Below are 22,242 nucleotides of genomic sequence, written 5' to 3' on the forward strand. Positions count from 1 at the left end.
CTCTTTTGTCTTCAAACTATCTTGCATTTAATTATCTGGCTGTGAGCAAATCTCTCCACATTATAAACAAGAAATTGCCTAGGAGAACTGTGGAAAGGATGTTACCACAGACATGGACCACTCACATAACAAGAGCAAAGGATAAGTTACTGACAGCCAACTTGTCCCATTCTTTCCTTAATATGTCAAGAGAGCCAGAAGGGAAAGCTGCCAGACTGATGGGTGGATACCTCCTAACTCCTCAGACAGAACTTACGGGAGGCCAAGGGCAAGAATCACATAGCATGGGCAAGGATGGACAGACTGTGATCAACACTACACCCTTGGAGGGAATAGTCCCATTGATGAGATTCCCAGATCCTTTGGACTATTACAGGAATGCCACTTCCAAGTAGAAATATGAGCTCTTTGATGGCAGAAACTGTTTTGTTTTCTTTTGTCTTTGAATGCCCAGTGCTAATACATAGTAGGAGCTTTAAAGATGCTACTGAATGATGAACTGAACTAAAATATCCATCTCATACCTCATCTATCTATCTATCTATCTGTCTGTCTGTCTGTCTGTCTATCTACTTATCTATCTATCTACCTAAGATAACCAGACTATGTTGATTTAGTTACTTCTTCCATCTTGCTGGATATATCAAATTATCACACAACTGAACCCAAAAGATATGTGAAAAGTAGATTATATACATAGTCCTAAAGCTCAAATTCACCTTAATCTTTGTTTGAAGCCATACAGATGTGCTTACAACCCCTGCTTGAAAGGAGACATAGAAGAATGGAACTACAGTCTAGGGAGTAAGAGGAGATCTCTGGAGTAAGGGATTGTAAAACTCAATTTTGCCTTTGCTACTCTTGTCCAGGGCTCACCAGAAGAGTCCCATGAGTGTTGTAAAAGAACAATCTACTGGGAGTAACTAGTGTTAGCTTCTAATTCCAGCTGTGCCATTAACTAGCTTTGTGATCTTTGAGCTTTCATTTTTCTATGTGTAAAACATAGGAACTGGAATTGGCCTGGATAACATCTAAAGTTTCTATGAGTTCTAATATCCTAGGACTCTGCGGGAAGAAGAACCATAAGATACCTTTGAAGGCAAAGGTCAATGACAAAGCTAAGTTAGTTTCATTACAATAATGCTCTTTGGAATAAAATGTTTTATTAATTATCATTAATCACATGCACAGAGAAAGAACATTCATTTTCATAGCACTTTAAGACCGACAGTTTTCATTCCTCCTAACAACTCTGAGAGAAAGGTAGTGTATGCTCCAGGGGCAAGTTATATTATAATCCCATTTTCATTTATGAGAACTGAGAAACATTGAGTGACTTGCCCATGGACACATACATAAATGTCAAATTTAAGATTTAAACAAAACCTTCAGACTGAAAGTCTTTCTTCATATATATACATACACATATGCATATGCATATGTATATGTATACGTATGTGTATGTGTATATATAGATATATGTATGTGTATATGTATGTGTATATGAATATATATAGATCCCTACATGTATACAACATGTGTACGTGTGTATACATATACATACAAACATACACCTATATATTACCAAAAAATGAACAAATATCAACAAAAAGCAATCCTTTAAATATTAAAAGAACAGAAAAGTAGGATTTTATATTAAAATGAGAATTATTATGTATAGTTGGGTTTTAAGGATATATTAAATTTAACATAATAGTACAAAATTATCCTACTTGTCCGTGTCCTTTTTTGAACTTTAGCTCTCTTCTGTGTATTTAAAAAAGTTTCATCGACACTTTTTTGTTTTTGTTTTTGAATCATTATTGCTATAAACCCACTTCCCCCAATTCCAAATAAAAGACCTTCCCTGTAACAAATAAGAACAGTCAAGGAAAAACAAATCCACACATTGGACATTTGTGAAAATATGTGCCTCATCCTGCACCTCTGGCCCATCGCCTCTTCTCCAAAAGGTGGGAAGGATGTTTCATCTTTAGCCTTCTCAATCCATGATTGGTCAATGCACTGATCAGAGTTCTTACATACTTCAAAACTATTTTCCTTTACATCACTATAGTAACATAATTTGTTGTTCTAGTCCCACCCACTTAACTCTGCATGATTTGATACAAGTGTTCCCAGGCTTCTCTGAATCCGTTATTTATTTTGTCCTTTCTTACACTGCAATTATATTCTATTAAATTTATAAGTCATAATTTGTAGGCAGCTAGGTAGCACAGTAAGTAGAGCTCTGGGGATGGAGTTAGGAAGATCTGAATTCAAATATGACCTCAGTCACTTACTAGTCATGTGACCTTGGCCATGTCATTCAACCTCTTCCTCAGTTTCCTCAACTGTAAAATTGGGATCATAACAGCACTGCCTTCCACAGCTGCTGTGTAGATAAGATGAGGATATCTGTAAAGTGGTTAGCACAGCTCCTGGCACATATATAAATGCTAGTTAGAATTATTTTATCGTTAGTTTAGCCATTCTCCAATTGATAGGCATCACTTGAATTTGTTTTTCTTTGCTACAACAAAAAGTAAAGCTGTGAATATTTTTCTACATACGAGCCCTTTCCCTCTGTCTCTGACATCTGTGTGGTAGAGACCATGTGGTGGTATTCCCGGGTCAATTAAGGCTATGTACAATTCAGTGACTTTGGGATACAGTTCCATAGTAGCATAGTCTTTGCTCTACACCATCACCCTCCCTTAAAAGGACAGAGTAAGCTCTATCCCAGCATCATCTAAATAAAGATTTTTTTCTTACCTGTAGTACATAGTGCAGCCACCACGAGAAGATAATTTGGTGATTTTTCACCAGAGTAGAGAAACATTTTAAAATTCCAGGCTACCAGTGTCTTTAACACTGACCTGTAGCAGAGCAGGCCCAGTATATTCTAATGATGTAATAATTTCATTTGGAAGCTTCGGCTACTCTTTATTATACCACCCAAAAGACTACAGCTTGTTCCTCATAAATCTGTGTGATCTTCAGCAACTCAAAAGAACACTGCTCCTTTCTTCTTTGCTCTAATCTAGGCTGAAAATCAAATTTGCTGGATCTCTCTCTTTCTCTCATTAGAGAAATTAGTGAAGTGATTCATGTCCATGAGCATTACAAAAACAAGCAAACAAACAAAAAATATTAACAGGGTGGTTCACCCCTGAAGGAAGTTAATCATTTCCAAAACTCCCCACGATTGCCTTGTATTTGTTGTAGATGTTTAGAAGATACTTACCTATGTACCAATTGCCTCCCTCATTAAAATGTGAATTCTTAAGGGCAGGGATTTTTCTCACTTTTGTTTCTATATTCTTAATGCCATGCACAGTGTCTGTCACATAGCGTATTCCTAATGAATGCTTATTAATTAGTCATTTTTTTTAAAAAAGTACTATCAGCAAGATTTAAATTCCATTCAATACTGAATTTGCTAAGTGCCTACTATGAATAGAACACTGCTAAGCATCATATAAATTGTGGTAAATCTGTATTTCACTCTTCATGCTTAGTGGTCACACTCTGCTCCAATAATCGCTCAAGCAACATAGTTGGGAGTGGGTAGAATAAAACCTGTAATTGCTGGGGAAAAAGCATCTACCTCCCACTCCTCAGTTAGTCTGGCCAATTCTGAGAAAGGAAGATAACCCAACAGCATTTTACAGGTATTCATTTCTTAAATCCTTAATAACTATGGATACAAAGCTTTTGTTCACAAGAAGTAACTAACTAAAACACAGGATAGGAAACTGACACTTATGTCACTCCTCTGATCTAAGCCCTCCAGTGGCACCCAATTGTCCCCTTCCTTATTACTGAGCATCATTGGGGGATAAGGTATTCGAAACAGTCAGTTTTTCTAGATAAATTGACCTATTCAAGAAACAAAGCTGTTATTTTAATTTTAACCATTTTTCACAGGTGTCAATTCAGTTAAACAATTCAGCAAATATTCATGAAGCACCTACTATGTGTAAGGCACTCTGCTGGGATATAAATGCAGAAATAAAACAATTGCTATCTTTGAGGTGTTGACCATCTACTAATTTTATGTTTTGTTTTGTTTTTGCAAAAATAAATAATATACTCCATTATTTTCTTAAATGGGGTATACTGAATTTTAATTTTATTCTCAGTTATTGTTATGAATGTCAATAATTATAATTATGAATATCATTAATTATTATAAATGTTGATGATAATTAGATTATACCGAATTTTAATTTTATTCTTAGGGTCACTGTTCCGATATCAATAATTATAACTGCTGTTATCAATGATTCTTATGTCACTTGTATCACTTATATCAAACAGCTATATCCAAATCCCACTGGATATACTTTATGAATACCTCTAGGGCCACTGCCATCATGTCAGTATAGTTCTACACTACCACTTCCCTATAATATTTTAGCTGCCTAATCAGCCTTTCTACCTCTACTCTCTACCCTCCCCCAGTCTCTACTTCATCTTGCTACTACCACATGAATTTTCCCCATAGGAAGGAAGAAAATAAATATTTATTAAGTATCTTACCACGCCAGGCACTAGCACTTTGCAAATATGACTTCATTTGATCCTCAAATCAACCCCGGAAGGTAGGTGCTATGACTATTCCCACTTTACAGTTGAGGAAGCTAAGTCAGGCAGAGGTTAAGCAACTTACCTCAAGTCACACAGCTAAGAAGTGTCTGAGGTTGGATTTGAACTCAGGTCTTCCTTTTTCCAGGCCTAGTATTCTATCCACTATGGCACTAAGTCCAAAATCTTTCAGCTGGTCCTTATGGACTTCCAAATAAAGACCATATACATGTATTGGCTTGATATTTAAGGCCCTTCCTAATCTCACACCAATTCTAGCTTTTCAGCTGTATCTCACCCTTATTTTTCCATTCCATCAGGTACAGACCAGCCCCAGACTTTTGCTGAAATACAGTTCCTCCCTCTCTGCCTAATCACCTTTTAAGGCCAAGATCCAATATTACCTTCTCCAGGAAGCCATCCTCAACTTCCCCATGAACTCCACAAGGCTCTTGGTTTCCACCCTTCTGATGGAGAGAGTTCCAGGCACAAGAAGACTTGAGTTCAAATCCAGCCTCAGACACTTGCTAGCTGTGTGATCCCGAGCAAGTCCCTTAATCCCTGTTTACCTCAGTTTCCTCATCTATAAAAGGGAGATAATAATGGTACCTAATTCCCAGAGTTGTTATGAGGATCAAGGGAGACAATAAATGTAAATGGCATAGCGCCTGGTACATATTAAGTGCTATTTAAACGTAAGCTACTATTGCTACTATTAATAATAATGATTTTTCTTATTTTTCTATGTCAAATCCTCCTACAAGTTCTATGAACAAGCCAGCTGTTATTATGATTGTTTGAGTTCTTCTTTCTGCTTTTCTTGGTTGCTTGGTCTCTTTGTGGAAAGTCCCACTACCACATCTTGCTTCTGAGGGGCAACTATAGTGCCCAGCTACATTACCAGCTTTCGTTTCCTTTCTACTTTGCTAATTTAACTCTGGAAATCAAGTAAAGTGGAATGTGTTAGAATTATGTCTAAAAGAATAATCAATAGGCTCAGAGTGTGGGCATAAGGGATTACGCTGTGTGTAAAGTCAATGAGTTTTGTTGCTTACTGCGCAGTTTTTTGTTTCGACAATCTGTTTGATTAATTTCCACAACCATCATGGTGGAATAGAAAAGTCACTGTTCTTGAATTTAGGAGATCTTGCTTGGAATCCCAGTTCTGCCATTTGCTAGGTATGCGACCCTCACTTCCTCAGCCTCAACTACCTTATCTGCAAAATGGTGATAATAATCAGCTTGCACTGGCTATCTCAAAGTGTTGCTATGAGAAAAGTGTTTTATAAAGTCTTAAAGGGTTATGGAAATATGAACAGTTATTATTTCTGGCTCTTGAATATGTTCAAATAGTTGAACTTGCCAGAGAAGTGACTACCAAATAGGTGAAATGAAGTACTGAGAAGTATTTAGATCTCCGATTTCAAGTCTGCCACTGACTCCAGGGGCTTAGATAAATCACTTTCTGTCACAGCTTTCTTATTTGTAAAAATGGTACCTCTAAATCGAGGTCATTTCTCTTTTTAATAATTTGAATTAAGTAGTACAGAAAACAGGATATCTGCAGGCAGAAATGTAGGTGAGGAATATTTGAACAGGTTTTTTGTATTACACTCTTATAAACTGGTGATGACTTTAATTACAAAAAGTCCAAAACCAAGTTCCAAATAAAGTCTAATAAAAAACAAAGTGAAGATGAAAATATGAGAGCAGCTCACGGTGAAAAGTGTTTTGCTTTAATGAGCAAAAAGCGCACCTTTGAATCTGTTTTATTTATCTGATAAACACAAGGAAATATACATTGAAAACTAAGCTATGAATGAAAAAAAAAATGTTTCACATATGCACATGTATGTATATATACATTGTGATGGTATACATACTATATATAACATATGTTAATAGTACATATGTTAATAATATGCATTATATTAAAGGTTAAAACTATACTAAGAATTTCGGGACACTATGCAAATCTGTGTGTGGGTATGTGCATTTACATATATAAATTTGTCCTGAGCTGAGAATTCATTTAGGCCAACTTAAAGCTGGTCAGATTTGAGACTGCTGGGAAAAAAAAATTAAAGAAATATCTGTGCTATAATACAAATGAAAATTATCTTCCTCTTTTCCACAGAGAGGTAATTGAGAATTATGTTGCTTTTTTAAATCATATGTGTGTATATACACATTATGCATATTCATTGTTTTATGCATGTATGATGTTTATTACATACACATACATGTTTTATATGTTCTTGTCTATATGTATGTGTGTAGATAGATAAAAGATAGATAGATAGATAGATATAGATAGATAGATAGACAGATAGATAAATAGATAATCAGCCTAGGTCTCTGGTCAGGTAGCATTTGAGTTACCTAGTTCAATATGGGCTAGTTCATAATTTTATCCAGGATTCCCAATGAAGGATTAAACTTCAGGTTTACATAGGTCAGACTATAAATGATCAAGTACCTCTTAATGGGACCTTAAGTGACTATGAAGTCCTACACTCAACATCTTAACAACATATTGATGATGAAAATATTTTCTTTTTTGGAAAAATTGAAATTTCTTTCAAGTTCTAAAGCTGTTCTCTGAAGTCTAACCATGTCTTTTGACTAGCTTAAAGTTGCACTTGTCTTTGGGAAATTTGGTGTAAAAAAGATCAAAACTATTATTAATTGTTAAGAATATCATCAGTGAGGGGCAGCTAGGTGGCACAGTGAATACAGCACTGGCCCTGGAGTCAGGAGGACCTGAGTTCAAATTTGACCTTAGACACTTGACACATATACTAGCTGTGTGACATTGGGCAAGTCACTTAACCCCAATTGCCCTGTCCCCCCTAAAAAAACCAAAAAAAAGAATATCATCAGTGAATATTATAAAGGCAATTAAAAAGTGTTAAGCAAGGTTATTCTCATTTCTCTGATATGTTCCTGATTTCCTAGGTCTTATATGTTTCTGATCCTCTAAGTCTTTCTGCACTAAGACAAACTTCGTGTTTGCAATTTCACTGATATCCTTCAATAGTTGACAGAACTAACAGGTTCAACAATGTGCTTTTCCTTTCCTACACCCTAAACACACCTGGATGCAGACCAGCTATTTCCTATTGAGGATATTTTTGTGAAATGTTTCTCACTTTGCCTGGAAATCTGCTCGTGACTGTGTTGTCTGAACTTCAGTTTTCTCCTTAGGAAAACAGAGGTGTTGGATTAGATGTTGACTAAGGTCTCTTTAAATTGTAAGTACTATGAAAAAAAGCTATAATTTGGGGTAGAAAGATTTTATTGTAAATTTTATCATTTCTCATAAAGTGAGATTTTAGAGCTAAGGAAATAATTTTCTGGGAAATGTTAAAAAAATTTCCTTTAACTCTCATTCTTGCTAAGCTAAAATGAGGAAACTTTAGCTTGACATTTGGATCACACCTTGCTGAGCCACAGAGCAGAACCCTAAAACAACAGCCCTGGCTGTGCTATTGTGTTGACTTTAACATATGAATGTTCAAAATGAGCACATTTCCAGGCAAGGTGAGAAACATTTCACTTATGGAGCTTTCCCCATCTTGCACAAAACACATATTACCTGTAAACTGTGTTCAATAAAGTTTTGTGTTCAACTTTTAAAAGTACCAAAATTCTTTCTAATTAGCTCTGGTTTTTACAGTAAGTTTCTACTCCCTTTTCCTGTGAATTGGTATCTCCAGATTTCCTCAAAAACATCATTACTGCTGAGCTAAACATTAAGATTCCTTCAATTATAAACTAATAAAAAATCTTCCAAAAAGGTTCAGTTTACAATATCTTAAACTAAAGTTTGTCTTTAGGCCAAAAGTAAGATCTTGGCCACAGAACAGAGTTACAGAAGAGAGATGAGATTAAAAAGATGAAGCCATTCCCAAGTAATAGAGAGCAGGCTATCTTCCCTAGGAAAAAATCTTTTTGCAAAAGCTTATTTTGCCTGCATTTTTGCTTAAATGTAGACAAATCACTTGATACAGTGCAAAGAGAAGTGGATCTAATGATGGAAGACTTGGGTTTAAACCTCAAATAAGCTATATGCTGCTATCTATGTGTCACTAGACAAGTTATTTAGTCTTTCTGGGGCTCAGTTCCTCATCTATAAAATGAGAGATTGGGACTCTATGGTCCTCTCTAGCTCTAAATCTGTTACCTAATGGAAAACACGATTAAGGAATATAAATCAGCTGTGCACAAATGGAGAGATATTGATATTGATTCCTCAGCTAGGACAAAAGGTTCCAGTTGGGTGGAGGAAGGAACTGTTAGGGCTGCATTTCAACATTACATTTCTCTTGAGACTGGTATGTTCTTGGCTTAAGCAAAGAATCCTTGAACATCACACCATCTGGACAGGTAAAGTTTATGAGTAAGGGCGTGGCAGTAGTAGATAAATCATCCAGCTTTTCAATGGGTAAGGTAAGATCTTATCCAGTCTCTAGTGCCTGTATATATAAATACACACATAAATAACTAGGTATAAGTACACATACATACATATATGTATGTATGTATGTATATATATATTTATCTGTGTATATTCAACTGTATACATAAATATGTTATGTATATGTATATGTGTATATATGGATGTATCTGTGTATATATAACTGTATACATAAATATAAATATGTATATGCATCATAAATCTATATATAGGCATATACGTAAAGACACACGTATATATATTTGCACCTAAACAAAAGTATATGAATATGTGTATATGTACATATGTTATATACATACACGCATTATATAAACTCATATATACACAGACACAAAAGGTATAATATATAATTTTGTTGTTCAGTTGTTTCAGGCTCTTCATGACCCTACTTTGGGGTTTTCTTGGAAAAGATACTGGAGGAGTTTGCCATTTCCTCCTCCCACTCATTTTATATATGAGGAACTAAGGCAAACAGGGTTAAGTGACTTGCCCAGGGTCTCACAGCTGGGAAGTATCTGAGACCAGATCTGAACTCACGAAGACGAGTCTTCTTAATTTTAAGCCCAGTGCTCCATTCACTGCACCACCTAGCTACCCACATGTAATACACTATATAATGTATATGTAAAATATGTTGTATATACACATATACATTGAAACATATATGTATATATGCATATATACCTACAGGCATATTCTAATTTTTGTTGTTATTCAACATTTCAGTCATGTCCAATTCTTCATGACCCCATTTGGGCTTTTCTTGGCAAAGATACTGGAGTAGTTTGCCATTTCCTTCTCCAGCTCATTTTACAGATAAGGAAACTGAGGCAAACAGGGTGAAGTGACTTGCCCAGGGTCACACAGCTAGCTAATAAGTATCTGAGGCCTGATTTGAACTCAGGAAGATGAGTCTTCCTTACTTGAGCCCTGGCACACTATCTACTACGCCCTATGTACATACACATATATGTGTGCATGTTTCTGCATATATATACATATTATATATATTTGCATGTATATAGACATATATATGTATCCTGGCAGAAACAGAAAGACACTGGAATTCATTGAACATGGTGGGTGACATGCCTCCTTCATTAAAAATAAGAGCTCTTAGAGAACAGAAACCAAGTTTTGTTTTTGTTTTTGCCTTTCTCTGTATTCCCAGAGCCAAGTACAGTGACCATCGCATAGAAACTGTCTAATAAATGCTTGTTAGAAGATGACTAATATGGAAATGCTTTACATGATTACACATGTATAACCTATATCTCATTACTTACTGTCTCAGGGAGGTGGGGAGAAGGGATAGAATTTGGAACTCAAAACTTTTTTTTAAAAAAAGTTAAAAATTGCTTTAATATGCAATTGGGGAAAAAAAATTTTTTGTAAATAAACGCTTGTTGGTGGTGGTGGTCAGATGGGCATTTTAGGAAAATCACTTTGGTAGCTGAGTAGAGGATGAATTGAAGAGAGATTTGAGGAATGGAGGCTAATTAGAAGCTTCTATAGATAAGCTTCAGCAGGCAGGCAATGGCAATTTATTGGCCCAACATACCCACAAAACACACACTGATAACCCTTGACAAAACGTCTCTCTGATCCCAAAAAGAATGTCCAAAAGCTCTTTACACACCCCTACTTAAAGGCCTTTCAGCCTGTTCTCCTTGCTGATGGGAGTAAGGAAGGGAGGAAAGGTAAAGGGTCAAGGTCAAATTGATTTCCTAAAACAAGAAAGCCATAGGTCATGGATGCTTCGGTTATTCGACTAAATCATCACACGCTTGCAAAAAGCCCGAAACAAAACTTTATTATCTTTGCCATCTATCAAGTTCTGACTCTAGGATTGTAGACTCATTCGCACACTTCTTGTTCTGCAGTGCATTCTCTGCCAGGGGGCTCCAACGCCCTTCACCATAATCAATCACTTCTACAGATTACTTAAAAATGCAAAAAGCGCATTCCTTACACCAGCCATGTAAGGTAGATAGCACAAGTATAATTATAACTATTTTATAAAAGAGGAATCTGGGATTCTAAGGGATTAAATGAGTCAGAAATGATCACACAAGACATATCTGGGACAGCATTGAAATCCAACTCGGAAATAGTTTGAACTATGCCAAACTGGAATAGTTTGAAGAAACTGGCATGGTTAGCCCGGAGGAGAGGAGGCTGGAGTGGGAGTGGGGGAAAGGCCGGTGATAGTTCTCTTCAATTATTTGAAAGACTGTCATACGGAAAAGGGATTAGATGTATTCAGCTTAGTGCTGGTGGACCGAATCAAAACCAGTGGGTAGAAGTAACAGTAAAAAGAACAACAAGACGCATTTATATGCTTTAAGGTTTGCAAAGTACTTTACAAATATTACCTCAATTTAGCTTCGCAACGAGCCACAAGGTAATCACTATTATCATCCCTATTTAATAGGTGAGGAGATAGGGGCAGATACAAGTTAAGTGACTTGCTCAAGGTCACACAACTAGCAAATGCCTGAGACCAGATTGGTACTCGGGGCTTCCTGGCTCCAAGCAGACATATTTAGTTTTAATATAAGGAAAACTTTTCTAATAATTTAAGGACTATCCAAATGTAAAATGAGAGGTCTTGAAGTGTAGTGAATAGATAACCATCCTCAGAGTCAGGATGACCTGATTTCAAGACCTGATTCTGCGAAGTAGTGGCCAAGTGACCCTGGGCCAGTTACTTAAAATGTCAATCCCCTTCAGGTGACTCAGTAAGATTAGATCTGCCTTGATAGAGGGAGTTTCTTCATTAAAAATTTCCTATCCAGAAGGAATTATACTTTCATTAAAAAAAAGAAATAAAATGGTCTGGCTAGAGGATAAATATTGTTTCTCCACCTCTCTCATCTTTTAATCTACATCACTCTGGTGAGTGTTCCAGTGAGCACTACACCCGCTCTCTCAAGGAGCGTAATAAAATGCCTTCCTCTGCCCAAAAAAAAAAAAAAAAATCTACATCACTCTAAGATTTTAAATAATGGCAGGTTTTAAACACTGGCAAGGTTTGTTATAGAAGGAATTCTAGTACAGGTGCTTCCTGGAATAGACGACCTCTGAAGTTGCTTCCCAACAACATTCTAGGTTTCTGCAACATTAAGCCCAGAATTCTATCCACTAGCTGACATTTAAATGGGCTTTATCCCTCCAGTGGGTAAGACAACTTCTGCTCTTTAGGCAAATTCATTGTTTGCTCTTTGCCACAGGACATAGGAGGTTTGAAGGAATTGGCGTCAATGCTTCCACCCACTGATTTGCCTTAAGAGTAGAACTAACTCCTTTTCTTACAATTTAATCTCTAGACTATGAGAGTCAGAGGCTAAGGGAAAGCTAAAGAAAGATTATTCAATGGTTTTTATCTGAAGTAAAACGTTAGCTTGGAAATACATTAGACTGATTTAATTTTTTAAGAGGCCCATTTTATCTAATAGAAGCTCGTTAAAGATCAGTATATAATATTAGGCATCCATATTGCATTAGGTAATTCCTAGCTTCTGTCCTCAGCATCTGAAACATATTTCTACCTGCTAGCTCAAGGGGAAAATGATATGCATACCCCATACGGCAAAACTATGAAGTAGTCTTAAAATCACAGAACTGAAAGATAGCTTGTAAATCTCTAGTCCAACCCCTCATTTTGAAGCTGAAGAACATGAGCCCCAAAGACATAAAGCTATTCATGTGACATCACAAAGACTGTTAAAAATAAAGCTGGGAATGAAACTCAGGTCTCCAAACTTCAAATCATGTTCTTTCCACCGTAGCGTACCACTCCCCAGCCAGCCAAAAAACACTATGTCGGGGTAACCAGATAGTCATTTTCATGGATAATTGTTGTTGTTGTTCAGTCGTGTCCACCTCTTCATGACCCCATGGACCGCAGCAAGCCAGTACTATCCATGGAGTTGTCTTGGCAAAGATACTAGAGTGGTTTGCCATTTCCTCCTCCAGTGGAATAAGGCAAACAGAGGTTAAGTGACTTGCCAAGCGTCACACAACTAGTACATGACTAGGCTGGATTTGAATTCAGGTCTCCTTGACTCCAGAATAAGTGCTCTAACCACTGAGGCTCCTAGATGAGATGTCTCCTTTCATGGATAATAAATACCTCTTTTCCTGTCTCCTACCTACCTTCAGAAATCCAGCGCTTTCCTCCCTACAAAAAGTGGAGAACTGTGGGTAATTTAGTATTTTTATATTCTCTCTCTCTCTCTCTCTCTCTCACACACACACACACACACAGACACACACACAGATAGATGATAGATATATAGACAGATAGATGATAGAGAGATAGAGAGAGTAGATGATAGATTGATGATAGATAGATAGATAGATAGATAATAGATAGATGATAGATAGATAGATAGAGATATATAATTATCTCTACAAATTCCTATTGGTGGTCATCTAGCTTCCCCCACCCAGTAACATGGGGTATATGCAATACACAAGATGCGAATGAGATTTTAATAAAAGGAAAGAACTATGACAATAGAAATCAATGAAACTTAGCAATAAAGATCATGACTGAAACAAGGAAATAGAAAATGTTCTAACTTTTCCAATAGATTGATGAAAGGGCCAGTGGAGGAGCACTATATGTCTGAAAGTATACCACTTACAAAAGTTCCTTTAATCCAAAAGGGGAAGCGTGATAAAGAGTATTCGAGTTAGAATAAAAAGAAGGGGAAAAAACTAGCAGTAATATCTTTGTGCAGGTACACTGCAGACCACCTGGTCATGTGGAAGAATGGAGATTGAGTTCTTGACATAGATTACAAAACTGCACAGAATCAAGTCAGAATCGTGATGAATAACACAAATTAAATGGACTCATGCTAAAAGTCTCCTTATGCGAAACCAGAGCATCCGATGAATCCCCCACTTTGTTTTTGTTGTCATCAACAATTCTATCTTTCAGAAAGTAGAATCAGTAATGTGAAGAAATGTTATTCTGTGTCCGAATAACAAAAAGCGTCATAAGATGAGAGATAGAGTTAGGGACCTGAGCAATAACTGGTAGCACAACATTGCATTTGTAGTCAGGAAGATCTGAGTTCAAATTCTGCCTCAGACATTTACAAGCTGTATGATCCTTGGCAAAAGTCATTTAACCAACCTCAGTCTTAAGTTTTCTCAGTTATAAAATGGAGGCAATAAAATACCATTTATCTCACCAGAATGTCATGAGGATCAAAGGAGAAATGAAAAGCACTTTGAAAACCTTAAAGTGCATTATGAATTATAAATGCCAGCTAGTATAATTATTAGTGTCCAAATCCCTCATTTTATAGGTGAGGAAACTGAGGTCCAGAGATGTTAAATAATATGCCTAAAATTGCACAGGTAGTTAGTGACAGAGACAGGATTCAAATCTAGCCCTCCATCCACTATAAGATGTTACCATTTAACTATTAAGTGAAGACAAAATAAAGGAAATCTTGAGGAAAAAGTGGCCACATCATCTTAGAGTTCATTATAGATAAGGAGTGGAATGCCAGATGCGGTAGTCTAACATAAGCTTCAGGAAAGTAGAAGTCAGAAAGTTCAGAGAAAAGATAAGTATTAGCATCCCAAGGTCTGAGACCTTTTAAAGAAGAAACTGGCCAGAGACAGATGGGAAGTTCTTGAGGAAAAAGTCATTCTGATAATGAAGTCCTGAATAATTTCAATGACAAGGGCCAAGGCATCAAAAGAAATAACTGTTACTGCCCAGAGAGATCTTCTGATGAATTCAAATATTAAAGGAACATAGAAAAGGCTGTGTTTTTTTAAGTAAGAAAAAGGGGTGTCATGTAAACAAAAATGTTTGTTGTTTAAAAATGGGGTAAAGAAGGCTAAAGCCCAGAATGTGCTCAGGCTTGCCCCCAAAAGGGGGATTGAATTTTAGCTACGGTAGGTAAAAGAAAAAGAAAAAAGTATAATCTTACTGTATAGTGAAAATGTTGGACTCAATTATCTTCAGGGCTCCTTCTGAATCTATGATTCTATAATGGGAAAATGATAACAGATCACAGATAAATACAGAAAAAAAATCAGCTCTTAGTTTGCTTTTGTTCTATCAAAGAGAAAATCTTCATTCTGGGAAGGAAGGTGCATACATGAAAGAGTAGGAATTGAAAATCAAGGCATATGAATGGTAAGTCTTAGCTATGGGCTGGTCATGTTGTTGTGGTTTAGGCTCTGCCCACCCAGGGACGCCAAAAACTGTTGCGGATTCATGATGAGCTGTGGTGGAACCATCTAAAGAATTCAGAGTCAGACCACCTCTAATCCAAGTATAGGCATTTATTGAGATTGACACCTCTCAAAGCTGGCTAAATTCCAAGAGGAACCAGCTACTTCAGAGAAAGCAAGATAGATTTTTATAGAGTAAAAGATGCGATTACGTAACAGAAATTATGAATATGAAAAAGCCAGGAGGGCTTTGTTAAGGGATTAGGTAGTAGGGGAGGGGTCCCAACCACGGTGGAACTGCACATGTGATTACCCACAATGCATACAGAAAAACCCAATTTGGGGGATATGTATGCATGATAATGACACTGTCTCTACATCGTAAGTTCACTCTAGGTCAGTTCTTTACTGTTACTGTGCAGGCGTCTACTGAGGGAAGTCCCTTCTATTGTTTTGGAATCCACACGCTACTTGGGCATCCTGGTGGTGCTGCTTTCTGATTGGCTGAGTGTTGTGGTCCTGTCTGAGACTAGATTGTAGTTGTGGTTGAGTGCATAGACACACCTGCTGTTTCTGTGGGAAATATGAGGACTAGGTCTGGGGGCTGCGGCTACCTAGAGGCAGTGGCTGGGATCCCATCACATGGACATGCCTGCTGTTTCTGTGAGAAATATGAGTTCACGGACACACCTGTTTTTCTAGTGAACAGTGAGGCGTATACAAAGTTAGGATATTGAATGTGTTTTATGTGGGGGGGGAGTGGCTAGGTAGGGGCAGTGGGCCTGCTGTTCAGTGGGACCTAGAAGGAAGTTAGAATATTGGGGCTGGGAGCAGCTTTATTAGGATTCCATCAATGTCAAAACTAATACACTTGGTTTCAAAAAATCAGCTTCACAAGCAAAAGATAAGCCAGCCATGGCTGGACCACAATTATTTTCCCAAAGATCTGGGGGCTTTAATGAACTGCACACTCAAAATTAGTCAGCAGGTTGACATAGCATTTACCCACCTAGGAAGCTGGTGGAACAATGCATAGATTACTGGATCTGGAGAAAGGAAGCCCTAAGTTCAAATCTAGCCTCAGACGGTTATTAGCTGTGTGACTCTGAGCAAGTCATTAAACTTCTGTTTGTCTCAGTTTCCTTATCTCTAAAATAGGGATGAAAATAGGGAGTGCTTAGTATGGTGCTTGGTACATAGTAGATACTTAATAAATGCTTGCTTCCTTCCTTCCTTGAGGAGAAGAAGTTACCAATGGAAAATGCTGAGAGCAGGCTGCATAAAGAGAGGCTTAGTGCCCAGAATAACAGGGAAGGTAATAGTTCCTGGGTCAGACCTCATCTCTAGTGCTATACTGCCCTCAGGAAAGATTTGGATAAACCGAATGGAGGCATATGAGGATTGGTCAAAGAAACTGGGAGTATTTAACACAATGAAGATAAAACTTTGAAGAAAACTAATGTGCTTCACCTAACATAGGAAAGCATGGCATTTGGAACAAAGATGAGAATTTTTCTGATTGGCCCTGGGGGGCAAAAGTAACAGCAATCATGGTAATAGTGCATTAAGAGCAATAGCTATTTAGAAGTAAATTTAGGAATACTGTGAGAAAAACTTCCAGATAATTAGGGCTATCCAAACGTGCAGTGGGCAGACTCAGGAGGTGATGGGTGCTCCCTCTCTGAAGTGAAGGCTGGAAAACATCTTGCTAAGGATGATGTGAAAAAGATTCGTGGTCAGGTATGGACCAGGCAAATCCCTTCCAATTCTAAGATTTTGTGAGGCTGAGTAGAGTTCATGCTGAAGGTCAAAGTCTTCTCTCTTGGCTGGAGATTAAGACAAGGTCTAGACTATGGAGTTACTGAGTGTTCTGGTGCCATACCATCTTGGAAAAGGCATCATCAAGAAATGGATTGCTACGCCTGGGGACCAGAGTCATGGCCTTGAATAACAGGTACAAGTTTCCAAGAGGTAAGTTTAGATTTGATGTAGAGTGAAAACTGCCTAGCAATTAGAATTGTTCAAAAGTAGAAGAGATTGCTTCTGGAGGTATTAGATTCCCCAGCCCCTTAAAGATCTGATGACCAGCTGCTACAATATTGAAGTGGGGATTTATTTTCCACATATAGATTAGACTAGATGACCATTAAGGTCCTATCTAACTCTCAAATTCTGGGGTTCTGGGATTCTTCCCAGGTCACCAATAATTTCCCACTTGCCAAATACCATAGCTTTGTTCAGCTCTAATTTTCCTTGAAATCTGAACAACACATGAGAGTGTTGACTGATTGTCCCTCCTGTCTGGAATGCACTCCTTCCTCAGCTCCCTCTCTTAGAATCCCTTGTTTCCTTCAAAATTCAGCTCAAGCTCTATTTTCTACATGTAGCCTTTCTTGCCCCTCCCCCAACTGCTAGTGCCCTCCTCCCCCAAATTACTGTGGGTGGGGGGGGGGGGGGGGTTCTGTATATATTTTCTATATACATATTCAGGTACTTATTGTCTTCCATTTCTCTCACTACCAACCCCCTAAAAGAATGTAACCTCCTTCAGAGGAAGGACTGGTTCATTTTGACAGCCTTCTAGCAGAAATTCTTGTGTTTTCCAATTGAACCCTTGGCAAAATATTCCTCCTAATACTAACAACGATATCTTATAAACAAATATTCTATATCTTATAAACTTCTTTTTGTTTTCCCAGCACAGTGCCTGGCAAATGGTAAGTACTTAATAAATATTTACTGTTTGATTGAAACAGAAAAAATATTCTAATTGTTCTGAATTATCTATATTGGGTTACGTAAAACTAAAATTGTAAGATTTAGAGCTAGAAGGAGCCTTCCAGATTATCTAGTCCAGTGTCCTCATTTTACAGATGAGGAACCAGACCCAGTGAGGATGAGTAACCTCTCCAAGGGCACACAGTTAATAAATAGTAGCACCATGATGCAAACCCAGTTCTTTGGACTCAAAAAAGCAAACCAAATCAAACCAAAAAAACAAAAACAAACAAACAAAAAACCCCAGTCAATCCACAAACACTAATTAAATTCCAACTATGTGCCAGGCCCTGTGTGAGGCATTCTTTCCAGTAGAATGGAAAGGGAAGAAAGCCATTTACATCCATAAAAAGTGGAAGTATATTCTTAATGTGCGCAGATCTTTCCTACTCCTTTCCCATGCTTTAAAATTTAACAGCCCCTTGACATCTTGCCACATTTATATACAGCTTCCAAAAGAAGCCTTTGTCTTTGCACCTACTCCCCTTCTAATGCTTTTTCTCCTTCAAAACTAAAACATCAATGACATCTGGAGGTAAAAAAATCCACATAAATATTCTGTTAGGTTTGTGGAACAAATTAATAGTAACAACCAGGTGCAAAGGAGTGCTTCTAAACCATCATTAAGGATGTGCCTACATAATAAGAAACAAACATTTGGAGGGAGACTAAACAGCTTTGGAACACAAGGTCATGAACAGGAACAGGTTCTAACTAATTTTTCTTTTTAAAAACAAATTCAAAATACTTTTCTTCTGCACCATGTTCCTGGCCAATTATCTTTGAATTGGAAGGATGCGCTGCCTTATTTTTCACTCACTATCTCATTTCCTATTCGGTCAACCTTCTATGTTTCCATTTTCTTGTCCCTATGATGATCTCCCAGTGCATTTTTATCATTTGTATACATTCACAAGGACATATCAATAACTCTTCAACTACTTCTTACAACAACGTTTTTGCCCAATTGTCATCAAAAATTGAAAGGAATTTGTGAAGAAAAAAACCGGTACTTTCCATCACATCAAAATGTTGGTTAGAAAATTAGTGAGGAAAAGACTAATGTGGCTAAACTATAAAGAGGGAGAAGTTAATTTGACATAAACATTAGAATTTAGAAATTTGTTTCTTCTAAGCCCATTCTGTGTAATCCTGTATCTTCACATATGCAGAGAATTCATATTTAATTTATTAAATTAAAAAATGTAATTAGCATTTTCTAAAATCACAATAGCATGTAAAGCTTCAAAACATTTTAGAGGAGGAATAAATTAACTTTTTGATTTTAAATATTAAATTATTATATAGTATTATGCAATTAATTTTAAATTAAAATTATTTTGTCAATTATATATTTTAAGTATTAAATTATTATATAATTCATTTAAAATTACGAAAGTCTATTTTAAAAGTAGGATATGTTCAGAATCTGGATAATTACACTTAAAAATTAAAAAAGAAAAGAAAACCCTTGACACTCTGTAGTAGATATTCCATAAATATTAAATAGTTAACCAAATGGTTCAGATCTATTAAGAGCATAATACATATGCATTTCATCATTCTACATTTAATAATTTTAAAAGCTTCCAATAGCTATGAGCTATAAGTTGAATGTATAATCATAAAAGGTCTACTGCTCTGAAGAGGAACTATTCTTGAGTTCCAAAATGTTAATATGTATCCTAATATGTGATAATTGGTAAATATACTTTTGACTTAATTAGTCTTCTTAAAATGGACAATGTGCCCATTTCAGAATTCCCTGTTGACTGATTTTGATGTATTGATCATGCAAAGTTTTAACAGATCTGATAAGACAAGCCCAGAAAAGTAGTCTGCAATTGAATAGCAAAACCTTTTAAAAATGAAAAAGATCTGAATCTTTTATAGCATTTGCTATAAAATAGTAACAGAAAACAGACCAGTTTATGGATTATTCTTCTGCCAACATTATTACCTTTAGTACATCAAGCCCATTTTATGTGGATAATAAAATAACACAAATAAAATGTCTGGAAACAGAGTGATGTAGGACTAGCCACTTTTCCTTTGCAAAGATCAGAACATGTAACTGTTTTGTCCAAAAGTAATGTTTGGTCATTTTCCCTAGTGACTATGATCTTGGTGATACATTGAAAAAAATTAGTCCTGACATCATAACCCATCCCAATTTTGCTTTGATGGTGGCATCTTTCAGAAACTTTTATAAGTCATCTCCTAACTGAAATGGTCTTCCCACTCTCCACCCCGAAGAAAGAAAGATAATCACTTTCAGGCATTTTTCAGTGTTCCCAACATGCACAGCACAATACCAGAGAATGAGAATATAAAGACAGAAATTGAGATCAGCCCCTGCCCTTGAGAGGCTTACATGATAGGGTGAAGAAGAAGGAAGGAAGGATGACTTTTAGATCTTTTCCAGTCAGTGATTAGAACCCTTTCCCACCATATTTATGACTCCACCTAGACTGAATTGCTTAATCATTCACTCCCTTAACAAAAGAAAAAAAAATGAAACAAAACACAAACTATTGAACAAAAGAAAAGCAAGATAGTAGGCTTGACAAAACAAAAGAACAAAACAAACAAAACAAAACACAAACTATTGAATTCCTACCCTTTGATCTGTAGATTATAACAGGGCAACAACGTATGTGTGAGCAGTTTATTAAACCTACCTGGGCACCGGGGCGTTTTGTGGGCTACTGCAGTGCCACTGATTGGCCGTCCATTGGGGGTAACACACCAACAATATCCCGTGTAACTGTGACATTGTACCTGTCAGGAAATCATACAATGAATGGAGTTTCAGCATAGAGGGATGTTCCATTTTTATTCTGGCACATGTAGTTTTGAAAAAATCTTAACCAACAAAAAGTTGTTTTATCCAGAAGGGTATCCACAGAGTCTTTGATGTATTGGGAACTAATGTGATAAAAGAAAAATGGCTCAGTGATTCTATTCATAAAATATTTGAGCTTAAAGAGAACTTTCAGGTCATCTAATCCAACCATTCTTTTTTAATAAATGGGGATCTGTGGTCCAAAAAGCTAAGTGATTTGCACAAGGAAACAATGCGAGTGATTCAAGTGTCCTCTTGTTCCTTCTATTATACAAGCCCTGATCTTGGTTCTACTTTTACAAAGACCCCATCTAACAAGCACCATATACTTTAAAGGACCATAAAATTACCTCTCTTTATCATTCATCCTCTTCCTCCTTCAATAGTTTTATAACTTACACAAAGAACGCAAATCATTTAAACTCTCTAAATCTCTGAAATCATCATCTGGATATTTTAAACATTAGGCTAGATAATTTAACAGAATGTTACTATCATTCTTTGACTCTAAGTGACGAGGGTTTAAAAAAGATTCCCACCCTTTGGAAAGGTCATAGTGGAAGAATTGTCATGTCCTAGCATGAACATCATCAATATGGAAATTAGCCTATATTGTACTCATCATCAACATGAAATATAAACTCCAGTGCAATAAATCTTCCTCCTGCCACTCAATAATAAATGTATACAGAAACAATTGTCTATGCGAATGAATTCTCCCATAGTTATCCAAGAAAATAATGACTGAACAGCAACAAAAACCAAACCACAAATGGCTAATTTTCCTCACTGTGCTACATTCATCTGCTCGACTGCCTTCTCCCTCCCTTCTTCATTGGCTTCTTCCCCTACTTGCTCAGATGCAGAACTCAAAAAAGTTTGTAACCTGGCTGTATGTGCCATCATCATTGCATTCTGGAATGAAAACTTGTTGAAATTCCTTCCGTGCTTGTTCCTGGGTATACTTCCTTTCTGCCACACATCTTGATACATCTACAGAAAAGAAAATGGTAGCATCGGGTTAAAAAAAATGCATAGATTAGCATGCAGTGTATAAACGTTAGACTTAAGAAAAAACCCAACATTTTTTCTCCATAAAATTCTCCCATGACTGGAACTCAAAATTATGTAGAACTGAGTGTTGTAAACTAAAAAAAAAATAAAAAATAAAATAAAATGAGGTTAGACATGAAAAAAAAATATAGTCATGTATTTTAAATAAAAAAATAAATAAAAATAAAATTATCAGACAAAAAAATTCTCCCATGAAGAATCTACTTTTTATCCATTAAAAGAAAAACAAAGTAATTTGCTCTGTATTTAAAACATTTATGACATTGTT

General features: G+C 36.6%; 1 protein-coding gene across 2 annotated transcripts in view; it reads right to left on the reverse strand.

Moving 5' to 3' along the window:
• The window catches only part of SMOC2 (SPARC related modular calcium binding 2), a 224,389-nt gene that overhangs the window by 134,356 nt on the left and 67,791 nt on the right, over nucleotides 1-22,242 (reverse strand). For both annotated transcript variants that reach the window (XM_036769314.1, XM_036769313.1), the window contains exons 3-4: nucleotides 21,787-21,893; nucleotides 20,737-20,836 (exon numbers count right to left, since the gene is read on the reverse strand). In XM_036769314.1, coding sequence (XP_036625209.1) covers nucleotides 20,737-20,836; nucleotides 21,787-21,893 — 207 coding nt within the window. The remainder of the gene's footprint in view (nucleotides 1-20,736; nucleotides 20,837-21,786; nucleotides 21,894-22,242) is intronic.

Source organism: Trichosurus vulpecula, chromosome 7 (assembly GCF_011100635.1).
Source record: "Trichosurus vulpecula isolate mTriVul1 chromosome 7, mTriVul1.pri, whole genome shotgun sequence".
Classification (NCBI taxonomy): domain Eukaryota; kingdom Metazoa; phylum Chordata; class Mammalia; order Diprotodontia; family Phalangeridae; genus Trichosurus; species Trichosurus vulpecula.